The sequence below is a fragment of the Drosophila gunungcola genome, chromosome 3R, assembly GCF_025200985.1.
Source record: "Drosophila gunungcola strain Sukarami chromosome 3R, Dgunungcola_SK_2, whole genome shotgun sequence".
NCBI classification, from domain to species: domain Eukaryota; kingdom Metazoa; phylum Arthropoda; class Insecta; order Diptera; family Drosophilidae; genus Drosophila; species Drosophila gunungcola.
The window spans coordinates 8,169,427-8,197,073 of NC_069139.1; the positions used below are offsets into that span (position 1 = coordinate 8,169,427).

The 27,647-nt window shown below is 44.0% G+C and overlaps 9 protein-coding genes across 15 annotated transcripts; 6 read left to right on the forward strand and 3 right to left on the reverse strand.

Moving 5' to 3' along the window:
* Nucleotides 1-297: 297 nt before the first annotated feature.
* LOC128255362 (histone RNA hairpin-binding protein) lies at nucleotides 298-1,722 on the forward strand. The gene is made up of 2 exons (XM_052984919.1): nucleotides 298-786; nucleotides 851-1,722. Exons 1-2 carry the CDS (start codon nucleotides 382-384, stop codon nucleotides 1,529-1,531), a joined length of 1,086 nt encoding a protein of 361 aa, XP_052840879.1. The 5' UTR covers nucleotides 298-381; the 3' UTR covers nucleotides 1,532-1,722.
* A 332-nt stretch (nucleotides 1,723-2,054) lies between these two features.
* LOC128259420 (eukaryotic translation initiation factor 2D) lies at nucleotides 2,055-3,999 on the forward strand. The gene is made up of 2 exons (XM_052991780.1): nucleotides 2,055-2,580; nucleotides 2,639-3,999. Exons 1-2 carry the CDS (start codon nucleotides 2,181-2,183, stop codon nucleotides 3,934-3,936), a joined length of 1,698 nt encoding a protein of 565 aa, XP_052847740.1. The 5' UTR covers nucleotides 2,055-2,180; the 3' UTR covers nucleotides 3,937-3,999.
* On the reverse strand, nucleotides 3,967-5,976 carry LOC128259436 (phosphoglycerate mutase 2). Its single transcript, XM_052991806.1, has 3 exons — nucleotides 5,754-5,976; nucleotides 4,705-5,202; nucleotides 3,967-4,302 (listed from the first exon to the last, which is right to left on the reverse strand). Exons 1-3 carry the CDS (start codon nucleotides 5,854-5,856, stop codon nucleotides 4,136-4,138), a joined length of 768 nt encoding a protein of 255 aa, XP_052847766.1. The 5' UTR covers nucleotides 5,857-5,976; the 3' UTR covers nucleotides 3,967-4,135.
* A 313-nt stretch (nucleotides 5,977-6,289) lies between these two features.
* LOC128259432 (uncharacterized) lies at nucleotides 6,290-7,386 on the forward strand. Its single transcript, XM_052991791.1, has 2 exons — nucleotides 6,290-6,512; nucleotides 6,583-7,386. The coding sequence occupies exons 1-2, from the start codon at nucleotides 6,409-6,411 to the stop codon at nucleotides 7,262-7,264; spliced, it is 786 nt and encodes a 261-aa protein (XP_052847751.1). The 5' UTR covers nucleotides 6,290-6,408; the 3' UTR covers nucleotides 7,265-7,386.
* A 165-nt stretch (nucleotides 7,387-7,551) lies between these two features.
* Nucleotides 7,552-8,796, forward strand: LOC128252724 (UDP-xylose and UDP-N-acetylglucosamine transporter). The gene has a single exon (XM_052980684.1). The coding sequence runs from the start codon at nucleotides 7,665-7,667 to the stop codon at nucleotides 8,652-8,654; it is 990 nt and encodes a 329-aa protein (XP_052836644.1). The 5' UTR covers nucleotides 7,552-7,664; the 3' UTR covers nucleotides 8,655-8,796.
* Nucleotides 8,667-15,721, reverse strand: LOC128252722 (aminopeptidase N). Of its 3 annotated transcripts, none has more exons than XM_052980677.1 (8): nucleotides 15,584-15,721; nucleotides 11,598-12,294; nucleotides 11,375-11,530; nucleotides 10,598-11,314; nucleotides 9,878-10,541; nucleotides 9,612-9,817; nucleotides 9,241-9,549; nucleotides 8,667-9,182 (listed from the first exon to the last, which is right to left on the reverse strand). In XM_052980677.1, exons 1-8 carry the CDS (start codon nucleotides 15,603-15,605, stop codon nucleotides 8,957-8,959), a joined length of 2,997 nt encoding a protein of 998 aa, XP_052836637.1. In that variant the 5' UTR covers nucleotides 15,606-15,721; the 3' UTR covers nucleotides 8,667-8,956. The 3 variants fall into 3 exon arrangements, with proteins under 3 accessions (XP_052836637.1, XP_052836636.1, XP_052836638.1); XM_052980676.1 differs by having other exon boundaries at nucleotides 15,676-15,717; XM_052980678.1 differs by lacking the exon at nucleotides 15,584-15,721 and adding an exon at nucleotides 15,222-15,500.
* Nucleotides 15,722-15,760: 39 nt separating this feature from the next.
* On the forward strand, nucleotides 15,761-16,472 carry LOC128252725 (UDP-N-acetylglucosamine transferase subunit ALG13 homolog). Its single transcript, XM_052980685.1, has one exon. The coding sequence runs from the start codon at nucleotides 15,834-15,836 to the stop codon at nucleotides 16,347-16,349; it is 516 nt and encodes a 171-aa protein (XP_052836645.1). The 5' UTR covers nucleotides 15,761-15,833; the 3' UTR covers nucleotides 16,350-16,472.
* Nucleotides 16,473-16,540: 68 nt separating this feature from the next.
* Nucleotides 16,541-23,769, reverse strand: LOC128252723 (V-type proton ATPase 116 kDa subunit a 1). Of its 4 annotated transcripts, XM_052980680.1 has the most exons (12): nucleotides 23,670-23,769; nucleotides 23,116-23,255; nucleotides 22,510-22,686; nucleotides 22,208-22,336; nucleotides 20,703-20,803; nucleotides 19,971-20,012; nucleotides 19,385-19,511; nucleotides 17,977-19,132; nucleotides 17,700-17,917; nucleotides 17,079-17,289; nucleotides 16,845-17,016; nucleotides 16,541-16,786 (listed from the first exon to the last, which is right to left on the reverse strand). In XM_052980680.1, the coding sequence occupies exons 2-12, from the start codon at nucleotides 23,230-23,232 to the stop codon at nucleotides 16,684-16,686; spliced, it is 2,553 nt and encodes an 850-aa protein (XP_052836640.1). In that variant the 5' UTR covers nucleotides 23,233-23,255; nucleotides 23,670-23,769; the 3' UTR covers nucleotides 16,541-16,683. The 4 variants fall into 4 exon arrangements, with proteins under 4 accessions (XP_052836640.1, XP_052836641.1, XP_052836642.1 ...); XM_052980681.1 differs by lacking the exon at nucleotides 19,971-20,012; XM_052980682.1 differs by lacking the exons at nucleotides 19,971-20,012; nucleotides 20,703-20,803 and adding an exon at nucleotides 21,210-21,301.
* A 223-nt stretch (nucleotides 23,770-23,992) lies between these two features.
* LOC128266259 (augmin complex subunit dgt6) lies at nucleotides 23,993-26,506 on the forward strand. Of its 2 annotated transcripts, none has more exons than XM_053002653.1 (4): nucleotides 23,993-24,943; nucleotides 25,005-25,439; nucleotides 25,499-26,019; nucleotides 26,216-26,506. In XM_053002653.1, the coding sequence occupies exons 1-4, from the start codon at nucleotides 24,094-24,096 to the stop codon at nucleotides 26,354-26,356; spliced, it is 1,947 nt and encodes a 648-aa protein (XP_052858613.1). In that variant the 5' UTR covers nucleotides 23,993-24,093; the 3' UTR covers nucleotides 26,357-26,506. The 2 variants fall into 2 exon arrangements, with proteins under 2 accessions (XP_052858613.1, XP_052858614.1); XM_053002654.1 differs by having other exon boundaries at nucleotides 26,219-26,506.
* The last annotated feature ends 1,141 nt before the right edge of the window (nucleotides 26,507-27,647 follow it).

Sequence of the window (27,647 nt, forward strand, 5' to 3'; positions counted from 1 at the left end):
TAAATTTAAAAACAATTTATTTAACGCTGCGATTACACTCTTAATGCTACACAGAATATAATTTATTTGCAAAACTGAGATCTTGTGACCAGTCATGTTTCCAAACAATAAAGATTTTGATGCTGGCGGAATCGAAATAAAGGTTAAAGGTTAGGCTTTTAAGATCATTATAAAGCGCTTATTACGTATTAACTTCCTCCGGGAAGTATGTGTCATTTTTAAAGTGGTATGATAAATGAGAAAAAAGGCCATGAATAAAATGTCAGTCTTCTTTCCTGTCAATAAACTTGGCGAAGAACTGGAACTACTACTGAACCATATTTATTTCTGAATATTAAAAATATTTGTATAGAAAACTTATAACTTACTCCAAAAGATCTAATGATAACAATAAACAAATTTCAAAACTTTTTAAGTGACCAAATCGCGTATTTAATATTGCTTGTAGTTGTGCTGGTAATTTACCCACTCTTCACCTGGGCACATTGCGCAGATTCGCGAGCATCACAACAAAAAACGCGCGAAGGTTGTCGGGCAGAAAAGCCAAAACATCGCCGTGGTAACATCCTCGCCAGCAACGGAACGCATCCTTCGCACCACAGCAAACACTCGAAACACAAGCGCACAAACATGCTCTTCGAGGATCAACACATGTCCGTGGACAACACCCCGCAGAAGGGCTCCGGCAGCCTAAATTCCTCGGCATCTTCCATATCGATTGATGTGAAGCCCACGATGCAGAGCTGGGCCCAGGAGGTCCGGGCGGAGTTGGGGCAGAGTGATGAGGTAAGTGGGGAATGGTCAGTGCTACCAGTGTTAACCCTATTAAACACATTACTCTTGTGTATAGGCCTCCAGTTCGCTTAATAGCAGCGCCGCTAGCTGCGCTTCTCTGGTCAAAAAGGAACCGGAGGAAATTAAGCTGGAGCCCATTGATGACGAGACGGGTCGAGAGATGGCCTTTGAGTTTCTGGACAACGTCAACGAGGAGAAATTCGAGCGATTGGTGAAGGAGGAGAAGCTTAAGACGCCATACAAGCGTCGTCATTCGCATACACCGCCCAGCAACGAGAACAGTCGCTCGAACAGCCCAAACAGCAGCAACTCCTCGGCCAACGGGGATGCATCTGCCACCAGGAGTGGCAACAATCCCCGTTCCGTAAGGAACCACAACAAATCCACCAGCTTCCGTGGCCACAAGGAGGAGAAGCGGGTGCGCCACAACAGCTACACATCCTCCACCTCGTCCTCCTCTTCCTACACCGAAGCCGATCCCGCCGTCCTATCCCGTCGTCAAAAGCAAATCGATTATGGCAAGAACACGGCTGCCTACGAGCGTTACGTGGAAATGGTGCCAAAGACTGAGCGGGCCCGCGAGCATCCACGCACCCCGAATAAGTACGGAAAGTACAGCCGCCGGGCCTTCGATGGTCTCGTCAAGATCTGGCGCAAGAGCCTTCACTTCTACGACCCACCCACTCAGGCTAACGCCACCGCTAACGACAGCAATACCGACACGGATTCGGATTAGAATATTGTCATCGGGCCGGGCTACGTTTTTCAATTATCTAAATTAGGGGGTTTACTTTACCAACTTATTATCAGTCCAAGTACAAATTTGAGCTAACTATAACAATGAAGAAAACGCATTTCCAAGTTACAAGGTCATGCAGAGAATTGTTACCACAGATGTTTTGTTGAATAAAATGGCGTCTTACAAGATCCTTGGGTTTCCTACCTTTTGCTACCTGAAAAGGCCCTCTTGCATTTCGGAGAGGAAAAAACCGGCGAAAATTCCACAGCGTTGTCAATGCGCTTGTTGCGTGGATCTATAAATTTCCAAATATGGGTTGGGAAGAGGTAATTTAAATTCAAAGACACGCACTATTGCTAAAACTGTGTGGTTAAATGTGTGCCTTTTTGCATCAGATTTCTATGAGAGAAGATATGGTTAAGTTATTTCTAGAAAAATGTTCACAGTATTCACTACAATGAACTGCTATCATTGTTCCTAACGGAATCCCATCAATATTTGCACGTAGCCAAAACTGGCTGGAAAATAGCCAAACAGGCACCTCCACTTTCCAGTTGTTTGTTTCCACTGTGGCATGTGCCAATCAAAAAACATTGTTTTTTAATTTTCTATTTTCTTAAGAACACAAAACCGGAACGGCGGACCGATGTTTCTCAAACCGTACAGACCGAAAAGCAGTGCTGCCCTGAAGGGATCCGATAGCAAGAAGTTCCGGCAGCGCGTGGAGGCGGCGTTTCCCCATGTGTCCGTGGATCAGCTGGTGCCGGCGAAGGCGGCGGTGACCCAGGTGAAGATCCTCACCCACGGCGGCGTCCAGAGCATGGTCTACTGCGTGGACAAGCTGCCCCTGTTCTTCGAACTGGATGGAGGCCAGCTGGTACCCACACTGTACACCCTGTGGTCCGTTCCGGACATCCTGCCCTATTTCACCACCCACGAGGGCGTGCTGCCCAAGCTGACGAACGGGGCAGATCTCATGCTGCCGGGAGTGGTGCCCTTGGGCGTGGGATTGAACATGTACGGGCACTACAAGAAGGGGCAGTTGAGTAAGTATCTAGTTTGGATGGCTTGAGAGCGAAATTAACAACCCATAATCTCTTTTAGTGGCTGTGAACCTCACAAACAACAAATCAGCGGTGGGTTTGGGACAGTTGGCTCGCTCCAGCGATGATTTGTACATGTGTGGCGGTCACGGCGTGGCCATCAAGATGCTCCACCTCTTCGGCGACAAGCTCTGGTCCCATGAACCCAGTCTGGTGCAGCAGATTCCGCTGGTCAAACCCAAGGCTTTGTCTGGCGATGATTTTCCTGCCCTGGGATCTGAGACGGAAAGGAGGAAGGCAGCCAATCCAGCAGCTCTAGCTCCAGCTCCTGTAACCTTCGCTTCTGTGGCTCAAACAGAGGAACTGGAAACAGAAACTGCTGCCCTTACTTTAGAGAACCAGGAAAGCCCCGAATCCGAAGAAGAAGGTGGGGGGGAAGCCTCACCGGAAGTGATTCTCAAGAACGCCTTCCTTTCCGCCTTGAAAAACAATGGAAAAAAGCTGCCTCTGCCACTCCTGACCAGCAATTTTTACAGGCTCTATGTGGTCACCGAAGCCACAGAGCAAATTGACCTGAAGAAGACCCGCTACAAGAAGCTCTCCAACTTCCTGGCCGAGATGGTGGATCAGGGATTCATAGTGGTGCGGGAGGAGAGCAAGGGAGTGGATAAGATCATATCGGTGGATCTGGAGCACCCCGAAGTGGTGAACTTCATAACCGATGTCAAGGCAAACGAGGCGAATGGAGCGGCGTCCGAGACGCCTCTCTTCCACTCCGAGCTGAAGGAGATGTACATAGTGACCGATGTGACGGCGGCCTTTTTTACCAAGCTGAACTTTAAGCGCGGCGAGGGAATCCCGGCGGGTCAGATCAAGAAGATTGTGCGGGAGTATGTGAGCAAGCATGGCCTGCTGCATCCGCTGACCAAGCTGGTCCGCCCGGATGAAACGCTGATCGAGCTGTACGGCAACAGGGAGGCCTCGCTGAGCGAGATGTGCTCCCTGATCACCAGCAAGATGGAGCACTCCTACCAGATGTGCAGCGGGAAGGACACGAGCGGCAAGCCCCTCATCCAAATGTCGCTCGCCACCCGCTCCGGTAATAAAAAGGTGACGCTGGTGAGCAATATCGAGGCGTACGGCATCATCTTGGCCGAGTTCATCAAGCTGTGCAAGCAGGGAGCCGCCGCCAGCACCAGTGTGGTCAAACTGCCCCACCAGAAGCACGAGCAGCTGCAGATCCAAGGCAACCAAGTGAGGTTCGTCCACACCCTGCTGACGGAGACCTACAAGGTGCCGCCCAAGTGCATCCTCGGCCTGGAACTGGCCAAGGACGGCAAGAAGAACAAGAAAAAATAAACCACATAATAAACAAATCAATGCCTGTCCTCGAGTGTAATAATAAATTATTTAATAACTGTAGTGGGGATGAACCAATTACTGCTACGCGAACAACAACAACGAATGGGATTGGCTATTTCTTGAACAGAAGCGTAATCAGAGTGTTCTGATTTGTGCCGGATTTGTGTGGGACTCTCATTTGAGCCAGCCTCTTTGTTTACTTGGCTTTGCCCTGGGCAGCCACAGCCTCGATGGCCTTCTTCACGGTCTCCTCGTCGCCGAGGAACTGCATGGACACCACCGGCTTGAAGTTCTCGTCCAGCTCATAGACGAACGGAATGCCAGTGGGCAGGTTCAGGGCCATGATGGCGTCCTCAGAGAGATCTGCAAAGGAAAGGCGGTTATAGTAAATTTAAAATTAAAGCTAAAATGTACGCCTTCTCTTTTTAAAACAAAAAAAAATCATTTGCTTTTTAAAACTTATGAGTACCCGAATTCATTTCTATTTCTATTTTGTGTAGATCTATTTGAAATCATATATATTAAAATATCTATAACATGTCTGTAGGCCAAGACAAAATTATTTTAAGACCAACATGAAAAAGTTTAAGAATTTAAAATGTTATGCAGCTTCTATAAATTCCAAATCTATATACAAATAGCTGCAATTAAATGGGTACTATATTATTCACTGACCAAAGTGATCGGAAACAGTTTAGATCTTCATTATATACTTTTATACTTTTTCTAAGATTTTTTTTAATATTCCTAATCCAGAGTACTCACTGTCTAAATGCTTGACGATGCCGCGGAGGCTGTTGCCGTGGGCGGCGATCAGGATGCGCTTGCCCTCCTTCATCTGGGGAATAATCACATCGTTCCAGTACGGCAGTGTGCGCGCAATGGTCAGCTTGAGAGACTCGAACTGGGGGAACTCCTCGGGCTTGGGACCGTCGGCGTAGCGGGCATCCTTGACGATGTTGTCGTAGTAGGGATGGCCGGGCTCCATTGGTGGCGGTGGGGTGTCGAAGCTGCGACGCCAGATCTGAACCTGCTCCTCGCCGTACTTGGCGGCGGTCTCAGCCTTGTTCAGGCCAGTCAGTCCACCGTAGTGGCGCTCGTTCAGGCGCCAGGTCTTCTGGATGGGGATCTCCTTGTGGCCACTGGCCTTCAGGATGCTAGCCAGAGTCACCTGGGCGCGGGTCAGCACCGAGGTGTGGGCCACATCGAACTCCAGACCGGCTTCTTTGACGGCCTTGCCGGCGGCTAGAGCCTCCTCTTGGCCTGTTGAAAAAATATATTGCATTAAGTATACGGCTTGTTGGATAATTACAGTTGGACTTCTATAGATCAAATTGATTTTAACAAGTTTTAACCTAGTTTAAATTTTTTTTTAAGTTTTTGTGGGTTATTATTTTAAGTTCTTAGAAAATTATTGTTATCTTTAAAATTTACATTTTTCAACAAATATTTATTAAATAACAACTTTCTTTTCGGTTTAAAGTAATCAATGACCTTTAAAATTAATTTCGTTGTGGTTTATAAGCTTTCTTTGAACTATAGAGAAATTTGCGATAAGACAATTTTGAATGTGAAAAGTTGTTGTATTTTGATCATTTTATTGATTTTCCAAAATGTATTATCTTTTAAATATTTTGTTGTTTTTTTTTGTCTTAAAAATTGTTGCTTGCCAAACAACTTTTTTAAAGAAGTTTAAAGAGAATTTAAAGTTTGTGATAAGAAAATAAATAAAATGTAAGATGCTGAGATAAGATTTTTCACCAAAGATAGTACAAATTACAGAGGTGGGACTGTAATTGATGTAATCACCTCACCTTTCTCGCTGAGATTGGCGTCGTACCATCCACAGAACTGATTCTTCTGGTTCCACTCGGACTCGCCGTGGCGCACCATAACAATCTTGTACTTGCCGCCCATGTTAGTTGAATTAATTAGTTTGCGAAGAATTGTGTACTCTTTAGCCGACCGCCTTTAACTGCGATATGTGGGAAATTCTGCTGAAATTTGACCTACAAGGGAGCTGTCCAAGGTCGCAGCTGTCAATTCGCGATATTGCCATTCCGGCGGAAAATAAAATACAGGCACACTATATGGTCTTATTAGAATCTACTAATAGCAAGTAGCTGGGTTGGCGGACTTTGGCTTAGTGCAGTAATACTTCTATTTAAGCAAAAAAAAAAATAAAAAAATTGGTCGTTAAACGTCTTCTGTCATGGTGCTTTTAAAATAAATGTAGCGTATTAGCTTTATTGGTACATTAAACAATAAAACTTATCAGATTTTTTGTCTGATAGATTTGATTTTCGATAGGTTTGCATCCTCCCACAATTGCAACAGGTTAGCATTCCTCGCAGCTGTTATCGCTCGCTTTTGCCATCACTAGTTGTGTGTTTTGATTTTTGCTGTTCTGTTGCACGAAATCTTTTTTAAATTAACTCTACAAAATTCAGCTTCTTTGTCAATTAAAACATGTGCGAAAAGGTCACCGCCCGCTGTAATTGGCCCCAAATCGGGGGTAACGAGTTGGGTCAGCTAGTGGCCACCTGTTTGTCCGACGAAGACGTATTTGTGAAGTGAGACAAAGGATTCCACGCCCTGAAACTCGTTTTTATCAAGTTATTTCACAATCTCTTTTGTATGCAGGCCCGATTTGGACGATGTTGTAAACGAAGAACGCGCTGTGCTGTTTGCAAATACGGAAAATCCCCCGCCGCCCTGTGAGCTCAGATTTCAGATCCCGACCCGCTTTAAAATCGCAGCCCTCACCCTGGTTTGCAGTGCCCCTAAGGTGGAGCTTTTTATTGGGCCCTCCCAGGAGTACTGCGAAACCGTCTACGGGGTGTGCATTGAAGAGGAGGATGGCGAGGTTCCGGTGCGACCCTATCGCTACGACATGGAAATAGACCGTTCCGGAATAAATGATATTAATCTCAAGATGCTCACATCGGCCACCGAAATCTGTGTTTACGGAGCCATGCTGCAGACAGCCCCGAATCCCAATGGCATAACTACCCAGCTGCCAAGACCAATGGATTTGGAAAGAATCCAGGAACTGCTGCAAAAGGGTGGAAGCAATCTATCCAAAAAAGAGGAGCAGGATGCGAAGTTCCAGCAGTTCATGTCCCTGATGAAGGGTTGTTCCCCGCAGATGGCGGTTAAGTCCCAGGAAACTGATCCTATCACCGATGTCTCAATTCTCAAAGAGCACATAGACATGAGATTCGAAAAGCTTACTCAATTAGTGGCCAAGAGACTGGACAATTTTGAGGCGCAACAGACGGAAAAACTTGACAAAATAATCGCTCTGCTTGAAAAACAGAAATAATAATTCGAAAAATGTTCTCACTTAAATATAAAATGTATCATTCATCATTGTAATTTGTAATTGTTCCAAAAGACTGCTGGTGCGACTGTTTCGAATGTGATTATACGAAATTTGTTCTTTAAGTTTTGTTTTCGAATGTTTTGTAAATTTAATTAAATACATTGTTTTTAAATACTTCGTTATTCTTTTATTTATCTTCAAATGTATTTGCTTACATTTGAATACCCATCTCTTTCGATAGGCCGCAATCTGCTGTGCTGGCGATTACACTTATCGATAACCACCTGTTGGCTTTGTTTACGTTTTGCATGGCCAAAAAGAAAGTTGGCCTGAAAGCTCGTCATGGGCCAGATCACAGGTTAAAGTTGGTGGAAATCGTGGCTATTCGCTATCCAAGCCCATGAATTTATCCACCCGATCTGTTTTGGCCATTGGCGGCGTCTTTTTGGGCTGCTGCAGTGGCGTGTTTTTCCTGGAGCTGCTCGTAAAACTGGATCCAGGCGCTGGCAACTTAATAACCGCAGCCCAGTTTGTCTTTATTGCCTTGGAGGGCTTCATCTTTACCTCGCGGTTTGGTTTGGCCCAGCGGGTGATCAGCCTGCGGGACTATGCGCTCCTGGTGGCCATGTTCTTCTTGACCAGCGTGTGCAACAACTACGTGTTCGAGTTCAATGTACCGATGACGCTGCACATGATCATACGCGGCGGTTCCCTCATATCGAATATGTGCCTGGGCACTTGGATTCTAAAGAGGAGCTACCGGGCGAGTCAGTACATCTCGGTGGTCATGATCAGCGTGGGGATTTTCATATGCACCTACTTCTCCAGTCGGGATTTCGGGGGTAAGAAGGAGAATCTTGGTGGTACCACCGAGGCGGATATTTTCTGGTGGCTGGTGGGCGTTCTGCTCCTGGTGCTGGCTCTCTTTGTCTCCTCCTACATGGGCATCACCCAGGAGTTGCTGTACCGACGTCATGGCAAGTGTGCGAGGGAAGCTTTGTACTACACCCACCTGTTGCCACTGCCCGCCTTTCTCCTGATGCAGGATAACATACGGACGCACTGGCTCCTGGCCTTCACGGGCGAGTCATACCAGTTGCCTCTTTTGGGCGTGGCAGTGCCCCTGATCGTGCTTTATTTATTGGGCAACGTGCTGGCCCAACATCTGTGCATCAACTCCGTTTACACTCTCACCACGGAATGCAGCTCGCTGACGGTAACTCTGATTCTAACGCTTCGGAAGTTCATCTCGCTGGTCTTTTCCATCATTTACTTCCAAAATCCGTTCACTTTGTACCACTGGCTGGGCACAGTGTTGGTCTTTGTGGGCACCTTAATGTTTGCAGATGTGATCAGAGTTCCCAGAACTCGGATTGTGAAACAGGATTAGACTTTATAAGACTTTTTGTGACGAACAATGTTTTAATTCCATTTACATTTACATTTAAGTACAAATTAAAATTACAAGACTCTCATAATTGTTATGAAAAGAAGGCATACATTTAAGGTAATAAAAAACTTGATGCTCTGGACGATCTGCCAAGGGCTTTTTCTCTTTGGCGACACACAATCGGTAAAACACGCGACATAAATACTAGACATAAATGCATTGGTGGCCCAACCGATGCAGTTGCAGCTTCGGAATCTAATACTGCTGCAGCCTTGATCCAGCCAAGCCGCAGGGTCCTTTCCTTACGCCCGCGCCTCGTTCTGCAGCCACTTGACGATAGACTTGTAGTTCTTGTTCATCCAGTCGACGCTGGTCTCGATCTGTTCCACGATCTGCTGGACGGGCCTGTCGTAGTCCCAGTGGGCGTCCTTCACAAAGTTCTCGAATTCGCCCAACTGGAATTTTGAGTTAAAGCGCTTTGTGGCAAACTTGAACAGCGTGTGAATGTTTGACATCTGCGAGCCCATACTGAAAGTAATATAGTATTAAAGTTTTGCTGGACCAAGCGTGTTAGATTGCGACTTACTAGGTCTTGATCTCTTGCCAATTGTTCCGTAGGAAATCAAAGGATATCTGTTGACCGATTACTGTGCTGGAAACGGCTGCGAATACCCGGAACAAATCCTGTTTACGTATATGTTGGCCGGCAATGCTGCGACGCAAGTAGCGATAGAGCAACCAAGGCTCCTTGGAGCAGCCGAGGGCGCTCAGCAGCAGGTCCTTCTCGCCAGGCACATTCGTCTTCAGGTAACGCTCGAAGGCAAAGTCCCATTCGTACTCAGTGCCGTATTGTATCGCCGAGCAGTATACGACCCCGCGGAGATTGGGTACAATACTGTTTTGAAAAAATTCCTTGATCAAATCTAAATTTAATTTTAAATTACACGGTTTTCTTACGGATTGTTTGAATCAGGATTTGGGGTCTGAACCCAGTTCTGAAAGTGGCGACTGGCCTCGGAGATGCACTCCTGGTGACCCAAATGGCAGACCATGCCTAGGACATCGGCACGCTTTAACTTTAGCAGGATATCCCCGGACTCACCCTGCGAGTCCTCGAATCCGACCTGTTCGTATACCTTCTGCAGCTTCTTTAGCAGATAGTTCTGTAAGGAACGATTAAATTGGGACTAACTGGAAAAATTTCAGAGTAACTCAAGACAAACCTTTAGGAGATCATAGTCGCCGGAGTTGACGAACATAGAATCGATGAAAATAAAGTTGCTGCTGGCCGCCTTCCATGGCACATGACCTAATTCATGACCCAGATAGCGGGTCAGGTTCATGGCAGTTTCGTAGGAGAGATAGGATCCCCTGGCCAGATTCATCACATCATCGATCAATTGGGCACGATTCGCCGGAGCAATATCCTCAAAGTGCTGGACATCCATCAGATGCCCCGTGATTGCCCGCCAGTTATCCAGATCATAGTTCACCCGATAGTAGCCCGTCTGTTGGACATTGAAGATAAACCACTTGGCCGTGGTGAGTTCTCTGTTCTCCAGCTCATACAGCTTAGTGCGAGGCATCCATGTAGTAGGTCGTGTGTTGGCAAAGTTCAACTCCGAAGCAGTGGTAAAAGTAATGGGTATCCACCAGAGCAGACTTTCATCCTCTCTGGTGGTGTTGGCGTAGACAAAGCGAACCTGCTCCAGGCGAATCACATTCGAGTTTGGGTGCCTCGATACCTTGACCACCGGGTAGCCCGTTTGCAGTGTCCACGTATCCATGATCTCCTTGACACTTCTGCTGTGGTCCAGCAATCCAGAGGACTTTGCCTCGTTCGTTAGGAAACGCCACAAATCGTCCTGCGTTGCGGAATTATAAGCCCTATAAATAAATTTATTAAAATATATACATAAATCACAAAGAAATTAAGAACTTACATCTCCTGCAAGTATTTGCTGAGACCCCGGCGGAACACTGCATTCGTGAGGAAGTGGGCCATCATGCGAATAATGGTAGATCCCTTGGCATAGGAAATTCTATCAAAGATCTCGGTAATCTCCTGAGGATTGAACACTTCGTGGGAGATCTTGTGAGACGTGGACAGGGCGTCCAGCTGGAACACTGTTTGCAGCTCATTGACAACGAACTGGTCCAACTGTTTCCACTCCGGCGCAACTGCATCGGCTGTCAGGTACTCCATGTAGCTGGCGAATCCCTCGTTCAGCCATATATCCGACCACCAACTGGGCGTCACCAGGTTGCCAAACCACTGATGGGCCAACTCGTGGCCCACAACAGATGCCACACGTTGTTTATTGTTGGCAGTGGCTACTCCAGGATCGTAGAGCATTGCGGTCTCCCTGAATGTAATGAGACCCCAGTTCTCCATGGCACCCGCTTGAAACTCTGGCAAAGCAATCATATCGATTTTCGGCAAGGGAAACGTCACATTGAAGAAGTCTTGCAGGAAGGTCAGAATCCTGGGACCGACAGACAGTGCATACTCGGCTGATTTGATGGCATCTGCTCGAGCCCACACGGAGAAGTTGCCGGATGAGATGTGCGTGAAGTCGGATATGGCATAGGCCACCAAGTAGGTGGACATAGGGAGCGATTCAGCAAAATGATCCCACACATAGCTGGGAATGGTGGCGCTAAAAGTTTAAGAATAGTGCTTAGGGCAGATGATTTGGCAGATCAAGTGGAATACTCACTGGTCGTTGCTGGACACAATAGGCATGTTGGAGATTGTGGTCATGTTGCGCGGACGAGCAATGTGCAGGGTGAAATTGGCCTTCAAAGCAGGCTCATCGAAGCAGGGAAAAGCGCGTCGCGCATCTGTGGCTTGGAATTGAGTAGAAGCTACCCACCTGAAAGACAATTTATTAAATTAAAGTAGGTTTTTTTAGTTAGTTAGTTTTAAAAGGTATAACTAACCTGGTCTCATTGTGCACCTCGTAGGAGCTTCGATAAAATCCCTGCAGATAGTCCTCAATAATCCCGTCAAATCTCAAATGCACCACATACTCAACGCCCTTAAGCAGCTTGTCGTACAGCTCAATTACAAAAAACTGTTTGGCTCCCACCAGATACTGTTTGTGAATCCGCAAACTATCTCCATCCAGTTCACCACCCGGCAGCACCCGGCGGACAGTGGCGTCGCTGCGTGAGATGTTTAGCTCCTCAGCATGCATGGTGATGTTATAGCAATCCTCCAGCACCCGTATCCGGATCTGGACAGTGCCCGCGAAGGAGAAGTTGCCACTGAGCTGCGGCTCTAGCGTTATATTATACTTAAGCGGACGTATAGAGCGTGGCAAACGGACATCTCGATCATATTTGGGTGGTCCATCCTGTCCAGCCTTAAGCTTTCTTAGATGAACACTGGTGCAGACGATATCCTCGTCGGGTGACGGTTCCAGTTCAGCACACGTGGCAAAGTTGTAGACGATGAAGCCCACCGCCAGCAGGGTGCAGGCGAAGAAGGAGGCCAGTAGGATGGCAGTGGTCAGGGACAGACTATAGCGTCGCCCAACTCGCGAGAACGTGGTGGTTGTCGTCGGCGTTGCAGCGTTGCTGGGACGGTTCTCCATGTTTAGATTCTCATGGAGTGGAATCTCTTTGACGACCATGGCTGCAGATTAATAAAAAAAAAATGTAATTTTTAAAAAATAGTAACTATAAGTCAAAAAAACCGGAACCTATAATACAAAAGGAACTTAAAATCATTGCCTATCAGGGTAATTGTTTTTTCTTAAATGTAAAACCGATCCTTCAAACAGGAAGCAGTTATCGGTTAACCAAGGATCTGAGCACACCACTTCCACATCCACTTCCGCAATGGCATATGCATATAATATAAAGCTCAGTAATATGATACCCAACTGCAGGTTGCTCAGTTTGCAATCTCGGGTCTCCACTTAAGTGGTTTCTCTGGCCACGGAGCCAACCCCTTTGGTTGCCTTGTGTTCCGATTAAATTGCGTAAATTGTGCATGAGCCATGTCCTTGCGATTGTCTGGGGAAGCCACAGGAAGGGGTTTGCGAAAAGAGTTTTCAAGAGGGAAATCGTTTAGTTTACTAATTAAGGGGTCGTCAAGAACGTAGACATTAGCTCATCATATGTAGAAAAAAGTAATGTATGGCTAACAGCGAGCAGCAAAAAATTATTGTTCACGTAATGACCAAAATGACATATTATCCATTACGATATTAGGTGTTAGTAATATTTTCCAATGAAGACATTGCTACACTCTTTCAAATCGTTTCGTTTTAGTATGTAAAGCTACAAAAATTTAGAGGCTCCTCTTTTAAATCAATCTAAATTGTATTTTTGTGTAATTTATTTACTAATCTTTGATACATACACTGCCACAATGGAAATGTACCTAAAAAAATTGATGGGCATAGAGACGGGAACTAATTAATGGCTGATTTACGCGTTAACTTGATAACTAGCTTTTGTAAAGCACGCTTAAGTCACCTGGCGGGTTTTTTTAAAGCTTCATTGGAGATATACTTGCATCTGGTTTAATGGGAAGGGGTGTTTCCCACAGACTCAGTGTCATCGAAAATAATGTATTTAAATTCGCTATATTTCCCATTTAAAAGTTGTGTTCGGAGCCAGTATCTGGTTGCCGAAGACTGCGTCGGTTATTCGATGCCATCAAATCAAAGTAAGGCGAGGCTTTATACTATGAATTTAAACACGATCACAAAAGCGGTCACAATAATAATGGTTTCGCATATGCTTTGTGTTCTACTACTTGAAAGGAACTCGAATGAAAACTATTTTTTAAACATTATAACTAAAGAATTATACCAGAGTTAAAGAAATACATGCTAATTAGTTGGGATAGTAATAATGGTGTGAATACAATAACTAAAATCAGAGTTATTAGAATGTAATCCATTCATTTAGAGACCCTTGAATTCTATACCTACAATTATTTTCACCGCTTGTGTTTCATTGAAGATGTTCTTATCAAAATGTCAATGGCCTGGGGACCCGTTCTACTAGCTCTACTAAAAGTTAATTTCTTTTACCAGAGTCTGCCAGAGAGAAGCTCAACTGTAAAGACCGACTGTGGGTCTCCATAGAGCAGCGTTATTATCAATTGGCAAAAGTTTAAGCGCAAATTGAGCGGGCAACAACATTGTCGTAAATCAACTTATATATATATGTACATGCAAATACGTCCGCCGGCTAATTGAGTTATGACATTAATTTGATCAGTTTCTGCCATAGCCTCCAGTTGGTGCTCCCACCTCTTTCTCCTTCGGCTGCTGCTGTTTTTGCAAATTGCTGCAATTAAACGCCGACAACTATGTATAGAAGTCAACCCCGACGCTGGCACGATGACCTTCATTAAAATATGGCTGCAAATGATACGATGCCACCATCCGCCCCCTCCTCCCCCTGGGGGTCCCTGGGTCGCTCGTTGGGGATCCAATTTATAGCCATATTTCATTGATAAACTGCGTGTAAACCGCTGGCAATGTGTCAGCATATGGCAATGGACAAAGTTTGTACACTTCAAACCACGCATTTTATAATATAATTTTATAATCTACAATATATAGTCTACGATCAAATTTTAAAATTAATTTCCCCAATTTTTCTTTAAGTGTAAACAACTAATAAAGGCAAGGACATTGGTGTCTGCTAGTGAGAAAGCGAATATTGACAAATCATTGGACAAAATGCGAGGGGGAGTAGACATGTAAATATTGGCTCTTCACACATCCACGATTAAGACATTAAATTTTAATCGTCTGCTTTTTGCTCTCCCGTCAAAGAAACAAGAGAGCGGCAATTTATTGACCGTTGAGTGATGGCCCGTGTGTGCGAGTGTGGGTGCGTATACTTTTTCCGATAAAAAAAAAAATAATATAAACGATCGGTGGGGGCTCCAGATAATTTGCACGGCTGCTCTAATTGAATTTTGGGGCAGTACCAGATGATTTCTACAAATTTGGATAGTAAATAAGCGAGAGATAACCATAATAAATTGACGATCATAAGGGGAGGAAAGTTTCAGACCAGCAAATATTTATGGGTCCTGCGTGAGCTTCCCATAATATAAAGCATTTCGTGTTGGAAAACTGTTTGTTTTTTTGTATTTTAATCGAAAGCAGATGCCAGGCAAACTTGAAAACTGTTTGCAAAATAAACAAACGGCGAGGGTGCAGAAATAAAAACGAAATTAAATGAAGTGTTGATTAGTCAATTACCAACAATTATCAACAGCAGCCGGCACCCCCACACAGTAAAAAAAAAATATCAAATCAAAACGTGCAGCTTAAGTAGACATTTACATTTTTCATAATATGGGATGATAGCGTAGGGCATTCGTTTTGTGAAAACAAAAGGGATGTTGTATATTTTTTACCTTTTGGTAAAACAATTCAAAAAATGTAAATTTTATTAAAATATGTTACATATTTAATTTTGATTTAGCTATGTGGTCGAAATCTATATATTTTTTTTTTTGAGTGGACGCACACGCCCAAGTCACCCACACACGCGTAGACTTAAAAACGTGGGAATAATTTAATTTACCGTTTCACCTCCGTCCTGGAACCGTTTGTCGGACTCTTTCACACCTTACGCTGGCTACGACACCAAATTGCGGTCAGCCACACAAACACAGTGGGGGCTTTGCAGGCGCCAAATTAATTTAATTAAATGTAAACAAATGAAATGTACTAAAGTTGTCAAACTAATCAAAATACAATTTGCCAAGGGACTATCACTAAACGGCGCACACAGTTTTTATTTATTTTTCCGACGAGAAGCGCGCACAACCGTTACAAACAAGTTGCGGAAGCATAATGAGCGAAATGGCGAGAGCAGAGATCGGGCTGAGAAATTATTTGCATTCTCTTGCGGCGCGAGAGAAATAAGGCGGGAGGAATACTCACATTTAAAATTAAAGTTAAGCATTTTGCTTAAAGCAAAAATATTAATTGATGTTTCCTTAAGATTATAATTTATTTCAGCACTTTACACTCACATTTGTTGCAAAAGTAACGGTTATTGCCGGCGTTTTGAGCTTTCAGGGCTGGCATTTAACTGAAAGGCGTTTACTGAAGCAGACTGAATGGCAAAAGTGAAGAAGAAGCAGGACTTAAAACAGCTGTGACTTGTGTTTTAATTTCTTAACAATAAATAATGCATTTAAACAATGTTTATATTACCGTGGGCACAACCAAATTCGATGCCCTCATATTAGCTGTAACTTCGGAAGCAACTCTTAAGGCTCTGCAGAATCGAAAATGCACTAAACTCGTCATACAACACGGAAACTCCCAACCTTTGACGGAAGGCGATTGCCAACTGATAAGACAAATCTACGGAATCCAGATAGAACAATACAAATTCCGGCCAAACATAGAGGATATCAAATCTGCGGACCTAATTATTGGACATGCAGGAGCCGGCACATGTATGGACATCCTAAATAACCAAAAACATGGACTTATTGTTATAAATGATACACTAATGGATAACCATCAAATGGAATTGGCCAAACAATTGGCTTCCGAGAACTATCTGTACTACTGCAAAGTTAAGGATTTGGATGCCCAAATCGGCTCTCTGGACTTTAAAGCCCTGAAACCTTACGAGCCCCAACCAGAAAATCTTAAAAAATTCGTTTCTGCCATTAATGAACTGATGTCCCACTAAACAAATAAAAACTCCCAGAAAAACATACCATTTTTTCTAGCCAACCCCCAGTAGGGCTAGCTTTTGCTATTTATTTATGATTTTACAAGTATAGTTAATAAACACGAGAACGTCTACAAAGAACATTAATATTATTAGCAATCTAACTCTTGCATGGGCTATATGACATATATATATAGATAAATTCACAATTGAACATTAAAGCGTTAATATTTATTTGTTACTGTAACTGGTAAATTCCACTTGTTTGGATAGTTAATTTCATATAACGCAATGAGACTCTCTACATGCTTTGGTTGTAGCTCCCCTAGCCCCTCGTCAAATCCCGCTCCATTTACTCCTCAGCGGCGGCTGCTCCATTTTCTATGATGGCATCGAACGAGAAGGGTTGGAAAGCGTATCCCTGACCCTTGTAAAACTTGCTCTGGAACTCAACCCTATAAAAGACAGGTTTTTAGAGAGGATTCAAGGTAATTATAGGTACTAGTGACTCACCAATGAAGACGCAGTGTGTGCAGGAAGGCGGACAAGCCCTCCATGAGCACCAGAATGCCAACTGTGAGAATGGCCCAGAAGGCAAACACGCAGGTCAACACAATGCCGCCCACGGGGCCCTCCTGCTTTAGGCCAATCGAGAGGACCATGGTCCATAGCACCTCAGCTAGCTCTGCCAGAGAAGATTAGTTTGAATTAGAGTGTCTAGTAATTATTATTCATTTGATCACTTACGGGCATGCGCTAGGGAAAGCGCCCACAATCGGAGATACGAAGCGGTGTGAGAAACCGAACCCAGCACATACTCGATGGTGTGGATGCTCTGGTGAATGAAGATCTCCGAAAGCTCCTCTTCCTCCTCATGTCCACCGCCACCACCATGAGATCCGCCATTGGACACGCCGCCAGTTTCCGCATCCGAAGTGGCCCCGGCAATGGGCTGAACCTGAAAACAATCTGGCTTAGTGACTGACTTAAAAGAGGTATCTCCAGGGGAACTAAAGTCGAACTTCTCTAAAGAAAATCCCATCAAATAAACCTTAAAGTACACTTATGTTCCAGGTAAATAAAAATAAAAAAATGGGATAATTTCGAATTAGAAAAGTTCGACTAAACATGGAACACAAAACGACACGACTAACCTCTTCCTATGGGTTGTGGTTGGAGTGTTTTAGTTTTTTCGGTGTGGATTTGGTTTGGGGGGTTTTAGTTTTGTTAATTGGGAACACAAACAAACGAGAAGCAGTTAGTATAATGTGGAGAGCTGGGAGTGCGATGTGCGTTGATATGTTGTGATGTGGATGGACGGCTTTTCTATGGATAGTGATGGAGTGCATGGATCGAGATACTACTTACATTAGCTTGTTTGCGAGCCTGCATGATGAGCAGCGGCTTGGCCAGAAGCATCACGGGAATGCAGCCGACGGCCACCAGCACGAAGAGCACCTGGATGTAGTGCTGGCCAAAGAACATGTAGGTCTCACAATTTTCTGGCGGTGGTTTGGGCGTGTTGAACAACACCATGTCAATAAAGGTGATCAGAATGGAAGGAGCACAGGCTTCGGAGTAGGGCTCTAAAAACCAGACATATGTGCAATTAGCTAAGTTCAGGAAGTGCTTCAATTGTACTCACTGTTATTGGTGGCCGCGAACTTAATCCACTTGATGAACATTAGCAATACCATGTAGAAGAACAGCAGCAGCAGGAAGACCAGCTGGGGGATAAACTCGTAGATCAGGGATATCCTATTGCGGAAATACGTGTGGTTGTGCCAGCTCATCACCACGCCGAAGATCATGTGGATTACTCCGAAAATAATCGAGATCTTCATTTTATAGGCGTTGTGGAAGATGATCTTGTTGGCCGAAGCCACTTGCCAAATGGGATCCATGCCAAACGGATACGGAGCTCCCTCGTAGTCGACTTTGGGGCTTAACTGCAGAAACTTGTTATCCATCACCGTCGACTTGTTGTACGACATGTGCCAGTGGGATCCAAAGATATTCAGAGACTTGGAGAATATGTCATTGTATATGAGGCCAGTGTACATGGAAAAGACGCCCATGAGGAATATGATGTACCGTCCGCCGAAGAAAATGTTCCAGATCTCGTTGTCCGTTTTCTGAGCCGCCAGTCCTTTCTCCTTTCGAATCATCCACAGACCAAAGAGGGCCATGATGGCGCCATGGCCCAAATCGCCAAACATCACGGCAAACAGGAAGGGGAAGGTGATGATGGTGTAGGGAGCCGGATTCATCTCCCGGTAGCTGGCCACGCCATAGGCATCGATCAGCGCCTGGAAGGCCTTGGTGAACTTGTTTGTTCGGTTGTAGGTGGGCGGATTCTCGAACGTCTGCATCCGGTTGAGAATCGGCGGCACCGACGAGCCCGATCTCTCAGTTCCGCGGCGCAAGGCCAGCTGGATGGTTTCGAAGTCCAGAAGCGGCACCCAGCACTCGGCGATCAGACACTTTTGGGTCACGTCCAGATTGAAGAGATTCAACGTGTGATAGATGGCCTTGATTTTGCGCACCTTGACGAACCAGTTCTTCAGGTTCTTAGCCGCAGCCACAAGGACCCGATGGCGATGGTCCTGCGTCTGGCCGAGCACGGTGTTCAGATCCTCGATGCGGGTCATTACACCCATGGCCATCTCGCGGCGGTCGGCAGGAGCCTCCGGGCAGGGATAGAGCGTAGCACGGAAGCCCTCACAGATCTTCTTGACGCGCGTCTTCAGCTGGTCGCCCTGGAAGAAGATGATGAACACCGACTTGTGCACCTGATCGCCCTGGAAATTAGATGGACACGAGGATTAGGTTACTGAGCAAGTAATTAGGTATTAATAAAGATACAATTCTCTTTTTAACGAAGAGAGGTTCCAAATTGAATCATTGAATAAACTCGCATAACTGAAAGTGTTGATTAAATTAGTAATTTTTGGACAACAAAGTTTGAAGACTATATGATTTATTAAACTGTTACTCCAAAGCAAAGTATTAAAATATGGATACTTAAGTTTAATTTTCTGCTTAGGACTTACATTGGTGGGATCCTCCAGCGGCGTCTCGATCATCGCCTGGCGCAGAAAGACGTTGCCCCTGCAGGCGCGCCACAGCATCCGCTCGAAGGCCGGCAGCCGCTCCCTAAGAATGACGCCAGCCACGAAGCTAGAGGAGATTGGGAACCAGCGATTAGTGGCACGTTTTCGCTATGGGCTATCCAACAGAGTCATTCCGGTTATTTACGACAAACAAGGAAAACTAAACTCTCAAGCACAAGTTACCAATGGACGCGCGAGGCGAGAGCAGGGATCGGGATGAATGAGACACTGACTGGGTGGGTGGATCGCTTAGATGGGTGGGAATGGGCAGGTGAGAGGTTAGCACTCTAGGTGGCACTCTGAAATCTGGATGGGATGCGGGGCGCTGTTGGGGGGCAAGGCGAGGCGAGGCGAGCGAAGCTAATGACATGTCTCTATATACAGCTGATTGACCGATCGATACGAATACGAATACGAATACGGATACAAATACGATTGATGAGCGCAGTAGTTCGTTGGCAAATGGATTCGAGTTTGACTGATTGTTTGGTCTAGTCTTGTGTTTTTGAAGGGGCAGGGTACCAACCATGGAAGATAATCCTCACGTTCGTTCGATTTCTCCATGTAACTAAATATTTTTAACATTATTTTATACGGTTGGAAATTTTTTGAGCGGGAAAGATAGGAGCATAAGAAGAGAACGACGTTTAATTTAGTTGTTTTTTTTTTGATGTGGGATCTTTCACAGAAAATTATTGCTCGAAACTCCGAGACTCCAAGCTGGTCGAAATGAATGGTCATGGTTCGGTTATTCTTTATCATTGGCGGCGCAGCTGCTTTGACTTTTGGTTAGTTTGGCGTTGGCGGCAATAAGCAATAATTTTGTGTGGCATTTCGTTGGTTAAGAGCTAAAAAAGATTAGGTACAGCAAAAGTTTCCTTGGGCGGAAAGAGCGGTCTAAGCTTAATAGTTTAAACAAATAATAAGTAAACAATTCGAATTAAATATTAAAAACTTAAATGAAACTTTTATCATCATCGTATAACCCAAAAAAAAATAAGTAAAATCCCTATGAGGTGTTCCTAAACACAGAAATAACAGATTTCATTGTAGTTTACAGGTAAGACTTAATTTGTTATCATATAAAACAGTTAAATTGCATTATTATAGAAGACTTGAACATGACATATCCGTTAAATGAAATATAATTTTAAGTATGCAATTTCTTTGTCCAAGGAATATTTTGCTGTCTAAGGAGCAATTTCCTTGACCGAGTGTGCGCCTGCCCAATCTTAGATGCTTGTTGCTGGATACGTACCCGAGCTGTACGGGACCCATGGAGGCACCGGTAGTGCGCGCCTCGTCCGTGATCAAGGCGCGGGTCATCGACTCGGTCGTTTGGTTTACGCCGCCTTCTTGCTAAAAATTGTGAATGGTGGGCAAAGATCATTTCGACTCGACTTACTTATGCGGTTAGCTTGGGGTTAACACTTAGGGAAAGGTTAGTAAAACCGCCTCCGAATCAATTGGTTTTTGGGGTTTGGTTGTGGCTTATGGTATTGGATTGGATTGGATTGGTTTGGATTGGATATAGAGTTTGGAAACCGACACCAGAGGAAACAAGTAGAGTATGTGCTTTATGTTTGAAATCAATTCGACAGCCTATCACGGGGAACATGGAACACTCATCAATTGTACATGGGACATATGGACGCGTATAACACAACAGCATAAAGTGAGAGGAGCAGGAGGGCGAGAGCGAGTGGGTCTTGGCCTGAGTTTAGTTTTCCCCTGTCCGTTGTCCCAGATCCGCATCAATATTTACCCAAGCTTCAAATTCTGGCCCGGCTGGCTGGCCCGGACACCCTCCTCGCCCAGCAGCTGCGCCTGCTCGTCCTCGTTCTGGTTGTCGGCCATCTGCGGATAGCGCCGATATTTGCTGGATGAGTATGCGCCACTCGACTTATACACCGTGGGCACCGACTTTTGGCAGCACAACCGGCAGTGGGCGTGGCATTGGGTGGTGTTTTTTTTTGATTGGGCGTTGTGTTCGTGGTGTGTGCGGTTTTGTGTATTTTTTTCGGTTTTTGATTTTTGGTCGGGGAGTGTTTGGTTGATTGATTGTTTGATTGTGTATTGATTGATATGGAAAAACAAAATGTAGAAAACGAATAATAAAATAACCGAAAATTTCTAATAATTAATACTAAACAATAAGCTGGTACAAACATCTATGTAGGTATATATAAAAATAGTGTGGAAAAAACAAAGCAATTGAAAAAGTAATATACATATGTACATATGTGTTCTGAAAACTCTTTAGATGGCTATAAAATAATATTTACATCATCAAAATCATTTTTAGCCCAAAAAAGTTGTTTTTTCTTGTTTGGAAATAATATATAATTATATAGCCAATTAAGCCAACTGAGGCCTTAAGATTTGTGGAGTACTCAGGAACACATCTGCTAGAAACAATAACCATCAACTGATATCAAACGCACAATTAGGGAATTTGTACAAACTCAAACTGAGGGGTAAAGCACACATCGTTTGCCTTTGGAAACGGAGAAGGAGGAAGTGGAGATTCGTGCAGGGTGGTCGGGTTAAATCATTTTAGTGTGTGATTCTGGGAGAGATTGCTTATGTAACTAGAAGCCGTGGCTGCCACACTTGTGTTGTCGGTTGGGAAATTGGTTATTGCTTAGAAAAGTTGGTTAGTTATCGACCGTTTCTCCGGTCGGCTTATGTTAATTGGAAATCGGTTACCGATCGTTATTTGTAAGCTGATACCCATTAGTTGTTGCCCATGCAGCTGCTTACCTCGTCGAAGAACACCTGAGTTTTGCGAAGAATGTGCTTCAGCTCTGTCAGCTCCAGAAAGTTGCGCTTCAGTGCCTCGGCATTCTGATTCACCTCCCTAAGCTCGTTCTCCAGTTTCTCGAAGGTAGCCTAAACGGCATGAAAAAAAGCCATGCAGGTTAATCAGCGGTTAGCAAAATGGGAGACAACAAAAAAAACAATATGAGATGCATATTGGCAGTACACTTTTATCAAATTTTAGTCAATTCAATACTGTTTAATAATTTAAATATTTTAACAATTTTCTCTGCATTTGCACTCACTTCCAAGTCAATCATCTCACGGGGCTGTGGGGCCTCGGGACTTTCACCGGTGTCCAACATGGGAATGCCATCCTTCTTGATCTCCTTCTCCAAGTAACGCAACTTGCGTTCCATTTCATCGCAGCGACGCACCTCATTGACGAACTTCCTCTGGAATGCGTTCACATCAGGATTGAGCTGCGGAATTGGGAAAAATTCTTGAATATTAGGAATTTCTGAGTATATTGCACTTATTGAGGCTAAATAATAGCACTGGAATTTGAGTTCTTTAAGTACTTTTTATATATTGTTTATTATGTCGTGTTTATTTTAAAGCACCGTATACTATATGAATCATTTTAAATTTGCATACTACATTTTAGTACCTCCAATTAAATTTTACATTTGCATGAATGTAGATAATTTTACGAGATTTTAATGTTTTGTGGGACACCACCCACAAGTAAGTCTTAAAATAAACAATATTTTACATTAAGAGGAAACGAATGACGGAATGTTAAATCTATATAGAGAATCTAATTTTGGAGGTTTTGAGGTGGGGGTCTTAGGTAACCTATTCCATGTGCTATTATTTGGACCGCAGTTTTATGTAATCCATCCACTCACATCTCGGAACTGGACCAATCCCAGTTCGCCCAACTCAGATACGCAGGCGTACGCCGCTTCACTCTGCAGGAAGAGCTGGCATAGCGCCATCTCCTCGCTCCGGAACAGGGAACCCATTGTGGCAGCCTGGTCCCCGATATCTGCGAATACAGACGGTACACTGAATCAGAACATATGTATTCCCATTATACAGCTCCCCGTTCAATTGAATGATTCACGGTCACAATACCGCGACTGCAATCTGCGTTTCTTTGAAAGATTGGCGGCTCAGTCGTATACATATTTTCACGCTGATTTGATTATCGTTTGGTGGGCGTCCACTTGTCCTCGCCGCGATATCTGTAATCTATACTATATGCGGAGATTCGATTTCTATACCCCATACATATATTGATTTTTCTCCGCTGCAGACGAAAAGAAAGTGCTGCGTTGGACCCGGATGTCAAGGTTTATGGCTTTTAAAAGGTCAACAAATCACTGGTGTTTTGCTTTATGACGAACTCCTTAAGTTGGTCAAAGGTTCTTTTCGCTATTAGCACTGAATAATTAATTACCAATTGCTTAAAAATAAATATAAATTCGTCCAATATATTCCAGAAACCCGACGAATTCCCGACAAAAGAAAACTATGAAGTGTGACCGTGGCTCTTCGACTGAAATATACCACTTGGTACACTCAAAAAAAAGTTTCCTTTTTGTTTTATTATTAATATTTTTCATATATTCTACAATTTTTTGTGAATTGTTTATTGTTTTCGAAAAAAACTAGCAGAACCTTTATTTAAAGAAAATATGTTGATATTAATACGTATTAAGGGTGGCTTATTTTAGAAATGTTTTTTGGTGTGAACTTACTTTGAGCACCTGGTAACACTGCGCAGCACCAATCAAAAACGCCGAGGGAAAAAAATTGAAACAAAACCGCCATCTTTCTCATTGCTTTAATTTAATGAATTTAATATTTATTGAACTGTAAATATGGATCGCACAACCATCGCGCCCAGGAAGGCCGAGGAAAAGGAGCAGAGCGAGAAGCTGCACAGGAAGTTGCAGGGACTGGCCCTGGTGCATCCTATGCCGGATGAGTTGCGAAAACTGATCGCCTGGGACATGTTTCTCAAACCCAACCAGGTGGCCTTTGTCCACGTGATGCACTACCTCTTCCGCATGCTGGATCCGGCCGAATTTAAGCGCCGCTTCTTTTGGCCCATTACGGACAAGAAGTCGGAGGCCAACTTCCGATCAAGCACAGTGGAGTATCTGAAGTATCTCAACGAGAAACACCAGTTGCACTGGGCCAACATCACATCCTATCTGGTGGTCATGCCCGGTGGCATGAGGTTCATCAACTTCATGCTGGAATTCGTGAGCTTTGTCATCCAGGAGCTGATCAAACAGCGCAAACAGGACGGTGGAACACCGGATGTAAGTGCTAAGGTCATGTCCCGACAAAATGCCGTGATGAAGGAGTATGCCTCAGCGTACATTGTCAATCTGGAGGAGAATACTGCCCTGCTGCGTCACAAAACCCAGAAGATCAATCACCTAATGGCTAATCTATCTGCGGATATGGGAGTGCCCGTGGAGCAACTGGTGGACGATAACTTTTTGGACATATTCGAAGCCCACGTCTCATCAGGCGTCGAGCGGGTGTTCACTCAGCCCACCGAAAGGAGATTAGATCTGGAGGAATCGCTGTGCGGCCTCAAAGAGGTCATAGAACTGTTCCAGTCCAAGCAGGCGGAGCACAATCAAAACAAAGAGGCCGTGGACAAGGCTTTGCGGGGCATGCGAGTGTTACTCGACTGCGATCCAATCACAGAAGATGGTGGGATACCTTCGCTTCTCTTGCACTTTGTGTCCCTATAATTATTTTCATTTCTCCCCAGGTTTCTTGGACCAGCTGGGCGGCTCAAAGTTGGAAGCCCTCGTAGACGCCTTCAATCACGTGAGCGGCACAATTGCGGAGCAACTGGATGCCAACGACCACTACAATGAGTCCACCGCGTTCGTCACCACTGATTTGCGGGCCATGCGCGACGAACTGACTCAATCCGAAGTCCAGCTCAAGGATTTGCTAAAGAAACTAAATGAGCCGTCCAAGAAGGAAAAGGGAAGTGCCAACGGAAGTGCCTCCGCTCAAGGACAGCTAAATGAGCCGGCCACGCCTCGCTTTGAATCTCTCATCACCTCCAAGTTTGTGTCCACTCCTCCCATTAAGATCGATTTGGCGGGCGGCAGTGGCCGCAACGCGCCAGTGCGTCTTGCTCTCCAGGACGACTTTAATGGCAAGCAGCTCGATGCTTTAAGCAACAGTTTACTTGGTAAGGATAAGTGGTTGATATTTTTGCTAATCCCCAACCTAATGCTCTTCCCTTTTCAGCACCTGCCCCGCCACGATCGGCTCGCAAGCTAAAAATCATCGACCAGTCGGCGGGAGCTGATCTCAATGGCACCTTAAACCGATCCAAGATCAACGATCCCATGCAAATGTTGCGCACCATCCACAAGAACACGTCCAAGGTCAAGAATTCGGCGCCGCAGCCAAATCTTTCTGCTCTGGGCAGCAAGTGGAAGGAAATGCAGGCCTCTTTCGGTTTTGATGAGGCACCAGTGCCGGGAACAAATGTGATTTCCCCGCTGGCTTCACCCGCTGATCCCAGCGATCCTTTCACGCCCTTAAGCGTCAGCGATTGCACACGCATCGAACGTATTCCCCGCACTTCCGAAAACAACAGCTCGCAGGTCGCCATGAACGCAGCGGTGATGAAGGTTATGGAGGTCTCTCGGAATGTCCTCAACCTTAGCACCTCGCCATCCGGACGGTTGGACGCCTTGTTACCTTCCACCGACACCCACCAGGGGGATACGCCTAGATTTCAGCTTAACGACAGAACCATTAATGTAAGTGAGATTGTAACCATATATCTTAGTTATTCGGCATTTTTGTTTCCCCCAAATTTATTTGGCTTAAGACAATTTGAGCAATTCAATTTAAATAGTTTAAAACTTTTCGCTTATGCGTGCTAACTTGATAAATTCATCTGCAAAAGTTTGATCTAGAACTCTGCATTAAGAAAATATTTGACCATTTCTTTAGCAGGACTCACTGTTGTTGAATACGGAAAACAACCGGAATGCACTAAACGTCTCGCATAAGTTCGATTTCGATCAGATCGGAGGTGATGATGATGACCTGCAAAACATCAGCGATAGTGTGCTTAAAGATATTATCTTCTAGTCGAAGGCAAACAAAGATCGCCAAAATTGGTAAAGTCAAATATATTATTTTATATTGCAGCTTCTCCGCTAAATATCCCCTTGCAAAATCTGAATTGAGATAAATAGCTAAGCACCGAATAAAATTTTAAAAATTTTCTTCACAACATCATAGTAAAGATAATCTTATTGGCAAAGATTTTGGGTAGGAAGTACCCATCTCTTGCCCTGGAGGATCTTTTTTAACTGTTTGGACATGAGAAAAACGGCAAGTGCTACCATTGTGACGCAGTTGAATAAGGTTTGAATTATAGGCCAGAAAGAAGCTTGCTGAGGCGATGAAGCCCCTATCTCGCCAGGAAGCAGAAAGCACATCGTGGTCCCTTAAAACTCCGGTCGTAGCGGAATGCCTTGCCATAATCGCGCTTGAATAAATTTTATCAGTGTTTCAAGTAAATAAATTCATTTTTTAGATTAAACTCCCTTTAAGTTACTAATTGGCTTTATATGTTAAGAAAAAAGCATGAAACCTTACTATTTGTTGTTTTTAAAATATACTCTTAACGATTCATGAGTTCCAAGAAAAGTAAAGTGTTTTTAATAAGATACTGACTGAAGCAGACTTTGGAAACTAGCTTGTTTGCTGTAAGTAGTATTTGGTCTTATTCACAGAAATCGAATAAACAAAATTTTAAAAATATGAACCTATTTCAAATTTTACCCCTTTTTTTTGTTTAAACAACAATAAAGATAATGTCTAAAGGTAAAACGTCTGTAATTTGGGACTGTACACTGTCTACGATTATTTCCACCGCAAATATTTTTTAAACAAAAGTTCAAAATTATAAGATTAAACAAATTTTTTTAACCCAATTTGAAGGCAATGAGATTAGTTCGAAAAAAACCCTTTAGTTTCAAATGTAATTTTTTACAAATTACTAAAACCAAAGAAGAAGGATCGGAGATCCTAACTGCAAACTTTTAAAAATTTTAATTTCTGTAAAATACTTACATTGTATCTAAGATTTTAGATTTTTTAACTTAAACTAGAAGTGTAATATCCAAAACACAACTGTTTGCTCTTAAAAGTGAACATTTAAAACGCAGTTCAGATTAAAGATTAAGGTTAAGTGGTGGTATTGCTATGTTCGGCCCATAAGTATGCTTATATAAGAAAACAGCTAAAAGTAGACAAGCTTACACCGTCGCTTTTAACTAAAGAGTTACTCTTAGTTGGGACGAATGTATGTATTTAAATAAACAACCTTTTAGGCAGTATTAATTTTTATTACACACTTTTTTTTAAAGTCATA

What these genes read in the sequence shown, in the direction of transcription:
- LOC128255362 (XM_052984919.1), top strand. Translation starts at nt 382, where the DNA reads ATGATAACAATAAACAAATTTCAAAACTTTTTAAGTGACCAAATCGCG. An exon ending in AGTTGGGGCAGAGTGATGAG is followed by an intron (nt 787 to 850) that starts GTAAGTGGGGAA and finishes TCTTGTGTATAG; the next exon opens with GCCTCCAGTTCGCTTAATAG.
- LOC128259420 (XM_052991780.1), top strand. Translation starts at nt 2,181, where the DNA reads ATGTTTCTCAAACCGTACAGACCGAAAAGCAGTGCTGCCCTGAAGGGA. An exon ending in CTACAAGAAGGGGCAGTTGA is followed by an intron (nt 2,581 to 2,638) that starts GTAAGTATCTAG and finishes AATCTCTTTTAG; the next exon opens with TGGCTGTGAACCTCACAAAC.
- LOC128259436 (XM_052991806.1), bottom strand. Translation starts at nt 5,856, where the DNA reads ATGGGCGGCAAGTACAAGATTGTTATGGTGCGCCACGGCGAGTCCGAG. An exon ending in CGCCAATCTCAGCGAGAAAG is followed by an intron (nt 5,203 to 5,753) that starts GTGAGGTGATTA and finishes TTTTTTCAACAG; the next exon opens with GCCAAGAGGAGGCTCTAGCC. An exon ending in CATCGTCAAGCATTTAGACA is followed by an intron (nt 4,303 to 4,704) that starts GTGAGTACTCTG and finishes TTTCCTTTGCAG; the next exon opens with ATCTCTCTGAGGACGCCATC.
- LOC128259432 (XM_052991791.1), top strand. Translation starts at nt 6,409, where the DNA reads ATGTGCGAAAAGGTCACCGCCCGCTGTAATTGGCCCCAAATCGGGGGT. An exon ending in GACGAAGACGTATTTGTGAA is followed by an intron (nt 6,513 to 6,582) that starts GTGAGACAAAGG and finishes TTTTGTATGCAG; the next exon opens with GCCCGATTTGGACGATGTTG.
- LOC128252724 (XM_052980684.1), top strand. Translation starts at nt 7,665, where the DNA reads ATGAATTTATCCACCCGATCTGTTTTGGCCATTGGCGGCGTCTTTTTG.
- LOC128252722 (XM_052980677.1), bottom strand. Translation starts at nt 15,605, where the DNA reads ATGCTTAACTTTAATTTTAAAT. An exon ending in GAGGTGCACAATGAGACCAG is followed by an intron (nt 11,531 to 11,597) that starts GTTAGTTATACC and finishes ATTGTCTTTCAG; the next exon opens with GTGGGTAGCTTCTACTCAAT. An exon ending in AGCAAATACTTGCAGGAGAT is followed by an intron (nt 10,542 to 10,597) that starts GTAAGTTCTTAA and finishes ATTTATTTATAG; the next exon opens with GGCTTATAATTCCGCAACGC.
- LOC128252725 (XM_052980685.1), top strand. Translation starts at nt 15,834, where the DNA reads ATGCATTTAAACAATGTTTATATTACCGTGGGCACAACCAAATTCGAT.
- LOC128252723 (XM_052980679.1), bottom strand. Translation starts at nt 23,232, where the DNA reads ATGGGTTCCCTGTTCCGGAGCGAGGAGATGGCGCTATGCCAGCTCTTC. An exon ending in GATTGGTCCAGTTCCGAGAT is followed by an intron (nt 22,687 to 23,115) that starts GTGAGTGGATGG and finishes CCAATTCCGCAG; the next exon opens with CTCAATCCTGATGTGAACGC. An exon ending in GCTTTCCCTAGCGCATGCCC is followed by an intron (nt 17,017 to 17,078) that starts GTAAGTGATCAA and finishes CTTCTCTGGCAG; the next exon opens with AGCTAGCTGAGGTGCTATGG.
- LOC128266259 (XM_053002653.1), top strand. Translation starts at nt 24,094, where the DNA reads ATGGATCGCACAACCATCGCGCCCAGGAAGGCCGAGGAAAAGGAGCAG. An exon ending in TTTAAGCAACAGTTTACTTG is followed by an intron (nt 25,440 to 25,498) that starts GTAAGGATAAGT and finishes TTCCCTTTTCAG; the next exon opens with CACCTGCCCCGCCACGATCG. An exon ending in TTAACGACAGAACCATTAAT is followed by an intron (nt 26,020 to 26,215) that starts GTAAGTGAGATT and finishes CCATTTCTTTAG; the next exon opens with CAGGACTCACTGTTGTTGAA.